The sequence below is a fragment of the Pelecanus crispus genome, chromosome 3 (assembly GCF_030463565.1).
Source record: "Pelecanus crispus isolate bPelCri1 chromosome 3, bPelCri1.pri, whole genome shotgun sequence".
Lineage (NCBI taxonomy): Eukaryota > Metazoa > Chordata > Aves > Pelecaniformes > Pelecanidae > Pelecanus > Pelecanus crispus.
This window is the reverse complement of record NC_134645.1, coordinates 84,465,892-84,474,167: the sequence shown is the minus strand read 5'-3', so window position 1 is coordinate 84,474,167 and position 8,276 is coordinate 84,465,892. Positions and strand designations below refer to the sequence as shown.

At 35.1% G+C, this 8,276-nt stretch overlaps 1 protein-coding gene across 1 annotated transcript in view; it reads left to right on the top strand.

Annotated features, from left to right (window-relative positions):
• GRIK2 (glutamate ionotropic receptor kainate type subunit 2) overlaps positions 1 to 8,276 on the top strand; it is a 449,336-nt gene that overhangs the window by 351,070 nt on the left and 89,990 nt on the right. The window contains 1 exon segment of the mRNA XM_075708130.1: positions 1,014 to 1,231. Coding sequence (XP_075564245.1) covers positions 1,014 to 1,231 — 218 coding nt within the window.

The following is an 8,276-nucleotide window of genomic DNA, read 5'->3' as shown; positions in this document are numbered from 1 at the left end:
CTTGAAATTGTTTATTTGACATCATTAGAAATTTCATCCATTCAATTATAACGTTATGGAAAAAAATCCATACATGCTCATTTATAATAAATATTGTGGTTGTAAATTACATTGAATTTTATTTTTTCCTATTTTTAGTAACTAGGCACAAGAGGCGTTTAAGTGCTTCAATTTGTCTCATTAGACTCTAAATTAGCATTAATAATTATGCAAATTACTATACAGTGTCTGTCGCCCCCTCCGTTCTTTAGTGCCATGAGCAGGCAACTCCAGCAATGCATTTTAATCTATCTTTATCTAGTTTACGCATAGTAGTCTAATATTTTCATTGCTGCTTTATCAAATTAAGTGTGTGGCATAGCCACCCATATTTATCTGAAATTGTGGGGCTAACTATAGAGATGGGAGATGTTCATTTTTTTATCTTAGCAGTCAGTAAACAACACTTTACAGCAATACAAATGGCAAAAGTCAAAAGTGTATTTATAATAGATTTCGGATTTTGTATTTCAGATATGAAATACTTTATTTTATATCTGCTCCTTTTATCAATAGCTTATTTTTATTTACCCAAGCCAGTTTTTACGAAGTACTTAAATAATGTTTGTTTAGTGCCTTGAAGATAAAGAACTGTATAAATGCTTCAATATTAGTATTAACTTAGGTGTTCAGACCAGCTAGGATTTTTTCTGGAAAGCCAGTTCAAGTCACTGCTTTTCTCACATTGCTATATATATATCTCTCTCTATAAATTTTAAAAAGGCACTGATCATTGAGTCTCCCATTACTATCTTTTGGTTCCCACAGCTCCAAAAAGATTTGTCTTTGTAAGTGTAACCAGTTCTTATTTTTCATTTCAGTTCTGTGTGTTTGTACAAGCAGTACATGTAAGCCTGTAGCTTAAAGATTTTTTTGCACAGTGATTCCATCTCCCCACTGTGGCAAAAAGTGCTGAACACTTATTAATTGTTTTCTGTGCATTGGTTTCACCTTTCTCCCCTGGTTTTCGTTAGGTTCTGAGCTCATGCCCAAAGCCCTCTCCACCAGGATAGTGGGAGGCATTTGGTGGTTTTTCACACTTATCATCATTTCCTCGTACACTGCTAACCTAGCCGCCTTTCTGACAGTGGAACGTATGGAATCCCCTATTGATTCTGCTGACGATTTGGCCAAACAGACAAAGATAGAGTATGGGGCAGTTGAAGATGGAGCAACTATGACTTTCTTCAAGGTAAGCTTTATATTCTGTTTGAAAAGATCCTGTATCCCGATTGTGGGGGGAAAGTTTGTGCATCTTGCTGAGGAGCAATGGATATGATTCCTACTGCTGTCAAAAGCAACTGAAAATCACTTTTTTGCGGATTTCCAAGATACCAAAGGAAGCAAATGAGAACTCTCTCATGGGAAAGAAAAGGCAATTGCTTTGATTATTTTTGCTTAAAGAATTGAATTTATATCAGTGGATTAGGTGAAGAAACCTGAACACCGCTCAGACAGATCTATGGCTGTGTGCAAGAGTAAATTTTGTTGGATTAGGAATTACAGTATCAGTTCAATAGCATTATACTTAATCATAGTCTTTGTTCAAGCAACTGGACTACACTAAGGATATTAGTGGTTGGACTGAGAAAAACCTCTTGGACTTTGTATTGTTTAGACACTTTTGAATAAAGTTTGGGGGCCATATAAAAAGCTCAGTTTCTTCCAGTTTTCCTATTGCTTTTAGCCTGTTACTAAGATCATGCAATTTGAAATATAGTGAAATATGCTGCTGGATTAGACAGAAATGTTTCTTTTCTTCATCAAGCATTTAAGTGGGCTTAAATTAGTGAGAAGTATGCATGAAGGGAGAGAGGATGGTTTGTTCTATAACTCTTTATGTTTGATAGCACAGAGATGTCTCAGATCTTCCGAAGAGCGAGCTGTTTAACAATATTTGGCTGATCTTTGGTATGTTTTGAAGACTTTTAGCTAGTATATTCTGGTTTTATGAGTTGTTATACTGTCACCTAAAGCTTTGTGGTGACTGTTACATTTGCATTTGAAATAGACAAACTGAGGTCCAAGGTAACTTGTAAACTGGTGCAGAAATTGAGGGATGTGTGCTCAGTTCCTCTAATCAGATTCAGAGAGTGCAAAATTTGTTGAGATATCAAGGCTAAATAGTCACTATTTAATCTTATAACCTTAGAGCCAACTGAAGTGTACACATAGTTTTAATCTTTAAAAACAATTATAGGGCTTTCAGCTTCTGCTTGGAAATAAAAATGAATTCGACTTCAGTATCTAAGATAAGTTTAGGCTGCTTAACTTAGAGCATACATTGGGAAGGTTCTGAGTATTTCCCCAGAATACTTGTTGAAAAAGGAGCTGATGAAGTTACTAGAACTAACTAATCAATTAGAGGTCTCTTAATGTCAGGATATATGTGAAGCAGTTAAAAGAAACAACATGAAAGTTTAAAGACTGAGGTTTTTGAAAGAGTCAAAATTATTTAAGTCTCAGAACATAAAGAGATGACACAAGGTATTTACTGAGTTACCAGAAAACACTACAGGGCTTTAATTTCAGTTTTGTCTGGAGTAAACTTTGAACATTCAAACTGTGGACTTTAAAATATAAGGCAGCAAGTTTAAATTAGCAGCATCTTTCCTTCTGGTTGCCTGAAGTAATTTTCTCTGCATCTTCTTCGCTATTAGTTTTCCTTCTCCCCACCCTTAATTTTCTCTCTTGTTCACTCTTTTTCCTTTTTTGTATGCGCATAATCTATGGGTTTTTTAAGCTCACAGAGACTATTTCTCATTCTCTAGATGTTTTTCCCCTCTGCATATTAATATACTACTGCCTTTTCTGCACAATTCTTTCTTTCTGCTCTCTTTCTTCTTCTGTTCCTATTTATCTAGTTATATTTTGTGTTTATTTAGTATATTGTATCCAAAAACTAGAGAGGACTTACTTCTAATGAAACAGCAATTACACATCCTGCATAGAAGATTTTTGTTTGCAGTTGAAATAACCTAGATTTATACACAACAGATTTATGGTGTCACATCACATAATTTGGTATTCCTTTTAGTACATTAATGAATTCTTCTTCACTATGAATGAAAAAGAGAAATCGGAACAAAACACAGGATTTCTTTATTCAGCTGATACATTTTAGGTCAAATTAACATTTATTCTGTTGAACAAATATTTTCTGGGCTTTATGTATGAACAGCTCATGATTAGTAAGTGTTTTGTGACATGAAAATAGACTGGTAGTTAAGAACTTATTAACTACTAACTTAGCTAGCAACCAACTACTAACAGCTAGCAACCAAATGATTACAAATATTTTTCTGATGTTTACTATCTTATGTAGTAATATGTAAATTAATTGGTATTATTTACCCAATGAAATGGATGCAAACTTAAACATTAGAAGTAACTACAATGTTCTTGTAGTTCAGCCAATAAGTGAAAATCATGCTCAAAAATTAAACGGAAACTATATAACCTCATTTGATTCATTCAGGGTCTGAAGCAACTTCCAGGTGGAAATGAGAGTTTTCTTGATGTAAGTGTTATTCACTACAGATACCTGTGTAAGAAATACTATCTGATTAAATATATATTCCATAAAAGATAAACCAAAACATTTTTATACAGTCTATCTGTTAGACTAAACTTTCTGGTAAAATAAGGTATTTTTACCTAATGAGGTTGAGTTATCAGAAAAAAGAACGCTATGGTTCTGGTCCACATAGTATATCTATATTTGTGTGTTTTCAGAATATACTTCTGTTTTGTATCAGCAAATTGCTTCAGGAATGTAATTTCCTTACATGAAGAAAATGAAAATGCAAGAAAATATTTTAAAATAAGACTGTAAGTGGAATTGCATTAAAAGGTACTACCAGAGTTGAACAGCTCATAGATACTACTACTAAATGATAATATAAAAAGCACTTAAGAACAGGAATCTGATAAAGGAAGACAAAAACTATCAGAAAAATATCTTAAGTGACAGAAGTGACACCGCATGTAGATAGTATAGAAAAGTATAGATAGTATAGGAAAGACAGAAGAGTTGCATACATTTTCTGTATTGTGTGTAAAAAACCAGGATAAATATTCACATTTAAAATTCCTTTTGGAATACTTCCTGTTTTATCAGTGAGCTAAAGGAGGGTTTTAAATGCTATATATTATATTCTCTGATATATAGACAAGTGAATATCAAGTAGGAAATAACATTGCATTTTTATATGGCATTAGGGAAACTATTAATTAACTATTGCATCCTGTTCTGGTGACAACACTTCCAAAATCTGTTTAAAATTTGAAAGAGTTCATTAAAGGTGAAAGAATGACTGTAGGTCTGGAAATAAGCATTGTAGTTAGAGGCTAAAGATCGGTCTGTTTAATCTGCTGAGGAGAAGGTTAAAAGGTGACTTGATTGTGGGCTGTAAGTGCCATAATGGGAATGAGACTGACAGCAGATGACTGTTTAATCTAGCAGATAAAGGCATAATGAGATCAAATGTTTCCAAACTGAAGTTAGGCAAATTCAGATTAGAAATAAGGTGCATATTTTTAAGAGTGAGAGTAATTAACCACTGGTACAACTTATCTAGGAGTGGGCTGGATCCATCCATCACATGCAGCCATTGTGAGGAAAATAGTTACAGCATAGCCCAAACATGTTATGCTTCTGATTTAGAGGATACTCAATGAAATAGATAGCCTTCATTATACAAGAGCTCAGATTAGATTTTAGTAGTCCCCCTCCTACTTCAAAAATCTATGAGAGTATGACTTCTGGGGGAGGTTGCACAAAGATGATTGAAAGGATAAATTTGTCATCTGTGTGTATGTTTTTCCTTAGCTGCTTTGTCTTGTTTTAATGAGTGGATTCAGTAAAACAGTGGCATTATGTTATAACAAGAAATGAAGGCACCAGATGGTTTCCTAATGTTAAATGAAATTATCATATCTTGGTAATAGTTATTAGTTCCAATCACAGTGAGGCTCAGTAGCTGTCCCTGAGACTGACAGTAATTTCTGCATAAATTATCTATATAGCAGTCCATTGAATTCTTTCTTAAAAAAACTTTGGAACCTGGCTAAATCTGTGTGGTGCTAAAACAAAAGAAGAGTGTTTTTTGAAGGAGAACCTAAACGGGAATCAGACAAACTAACTGCTAGATTAAAACCTGCTAAAGTTAAAATCTTGGGAAGTATAGGAGATATATGTTGAAAATGCTGTTATCCTTGTGAGTCAAACATCCCTGGGAAATAGCTTTGATAAAAAAGGAAAATATTGTCTCCAGAGGTTTATTAGGTACTCCAGATAACTGAATGCCTCCTCATGGTCTGGGAAACATGACAGTACAACTCCTTTTAGAAGCCAGAAAGTGGAGGAAATTTTCAATGCTTTCTCATTTTATGACCTACTTATCTAATCTGAGCATGGAAAGGAAGTAGTTTTACAAGTCTGTTAAATGCCTGGTGAGTCTGGTGGGCCATTTCATTGGAAACAACAAAGAAAACCTTAGTATTATCCAAGAATTAGAAGGAAAGAAATGTGAAAGTAAATTCTAAACCATATCTGCTGCTAGGCTTGTAGTCTCCACTCCTGATATGTGTTTTGGTGTTTCTCAGATTGTGGAGTTTTTCTTAGTTATGAACTTCTCTTCGTTCCTCTTGGCTGTTTTCATTACTATTGACCATTTTCAAGTTTCAGAAGCCTGTCTCCCTTCCTGTTTGAATAAAATAAAAATAGTTTATTATTTTCATGAAAGTTACTTATCTCACACTAGCTGTTTTTGGATAAAAAAGCTCAGATTTTTCATTGTCTCTGATTTCCATGGTCTCTTAGTCTATGTTTCTCAAAATCCCAGTCACTGTTTTCTTGCTGAATGACAGTTCTGAAATTGAGAACCATGTTAATTCCACCCTGCTTCTATTTGTACCACAGTTCTACATCCTAACACACAGAGAAACTACAACAGCACATATGCTTATATGTGGTCTACAATCTTAAGATTTTTTTTTTTTGTAAAGTTGGCATGTACCTTTGGTTTTCTCATAATTTTTCATATCTGTACCTTTCAATTTCAGATTTTTTTTTCTTTGTTTTTGTACAGCACCATGCACTAATGGAAGTTTTCTCAGTTGTTATTACTAGACATTTGCATACCAAATAGTAAAAAACAAAGTAATTTTTCACTCTCTAATCACAGTAGATTAGAGTCATTACTTCTGTATCACGAAGTAAAAGTCTTCTCAGATCTCTGTGAGAGTCATCTATTTTATATCCTTGTTTTGCTGATAAGGAAGCTGAAGCACTAGAAGAGAATGCATTTTTTTCAAGATCAGTTGGTGAAAGGCAGATAGGGGACCAATTCAGGAAAGCTGACTCACACACCTTAGAATTATCTGATAGACTATTCTATTTATCATTTACATTTGCCAGTTTCTTTCCTTTTCTTCTTCAGGACCCATTTTTATGCTCCAGTTCTACTTTTCTACAATATCCTCCATTTCTTCCTGCATTGCTTTTTCTCCACAAAGATCCATGCTGCTGACCCTTTCCAGTTCCCTCCTTCCCCTTCCGCTTTTTATCCTGGCCATTTTGTTACCACCTCCCTCAGGAAATTTTGGAGGGCAACAATTCAGCACTTAGTGTCTATCTCCCTCTTCCAAATTCTCAGACTATTGTTAAAGGAAATAGCATGCAGCTCTATCTATACATTGCAAAATCTCAGAAATAGTCTTTTAAGGCTGAAAGAAGGAGTTGTAGGGGAATTTTCCTACTGCTTGCAACTGGAGTACAAGTGACAGATCCCCTGACATAAATGAAACAATAGCAGCAAGAATAAATGTATGAACGCCATTCCTTTGCCATGAGTGATGCTGGCATTGGCATGCATAAAGCCAGTATAACTTCAGTGGGTTTTTCAAACCTGGGTTTGAACATTGTAATAGGCAAATGGTGTTTATCTGTTTAGCAAATAAGTATGCACATACAAGCACATGGGCATATACACACTTAGAACCTTTAGTTGAGTGCTGCAAATAAAACATTATGAAGTTTAGCAGTGTGTCAATTCTTTGGTGGAATTGTGGTAAGTCAAAGATGAAAGAAACACCTCTTCTGAGCTCCTCAAATATCCACTGACTGACAGTGACTAATGGAAAACAATTTTTTGAGTTCCAGCCTCAAAAGTGGCTGGTCTGGATAATGCTTAAAAAATAATTGGTAGCAGATACCACACATACATGTTCACTTTGCTTTAAAATTATTTCACTTTATAGATAAGTAGCATTTGAATGTAACAAATACAGACTTGTTCTTACGCATAAAAACACGTGGCACTTTTGACTAGAAAGGGAATTGAATATAAATACTATGTAGTTTTTTGGGTTTGTTTTTTTTTTTTCTTTTTGATCATCATGGTTTTGGCCTATCTACTAGAAACACATACAGTTGAAATGCATTATTTCCCTTTTCCCATGATTATTTCCTCTTTGCAGGAACACCTACTCAGTTAACCACCACTACTCTGAATCTACAAAAAAAGCAGGCACAGTTGCAAACCTGTGAAGCAAGGTCTGTGGTCACTCCATACACTTATAAGAACAGAATTGGCAAAGCCAGAGTCTATGAGAATGAGATATAGACTTTGTCCAGAGACCTCAAAACACCTCTGCCTCACTGATCCGCTTATTTCTTTAAAAGATCAAGGAAGCCAGGTAGAGGTAGGTAGGTTAGATGATGCATTAACACAGACTATAACAAGAGCAGCAGTGCATGTGAATTCTAAATAGAAGAAATTCAGATTAATTTGGTACCGTTAAGTTCTTTGAGGTGAACTGTCTTTCTTTTGAATCTGAGGGCAGAAAGCAGAACTAATTCACATAAAGGGCCTCATTCCAACCAACTCTCTAGGTACTGGGACAAAGTGACTGCAATGGTTTTATGCTGTCTTGACCCTTTCCCTTCTCTGAGGTTTTCAGAGCCATTACTGTTCCTGCAGTAAATAAGAGCATATGTTTGGCTGCCTGCTGCATCTCAGTGCTGAGGCATGAAACTAAAAAAAAGATGGAATGTGGTAGAAATCCACTACCTTTCCACCCTTGCCTTTGTTCATGCCCATGCCTTTTCCATTCACTTTCCCCATTCCTCATTCCTTATCCCTTTTTCCCCTGTTCTTACATTATGGGCTGAAAAAGGTGAACACAAAGACTACTCAACTTTTCATTTCTGCAAAGTGTTGTGGTTTAGCCCC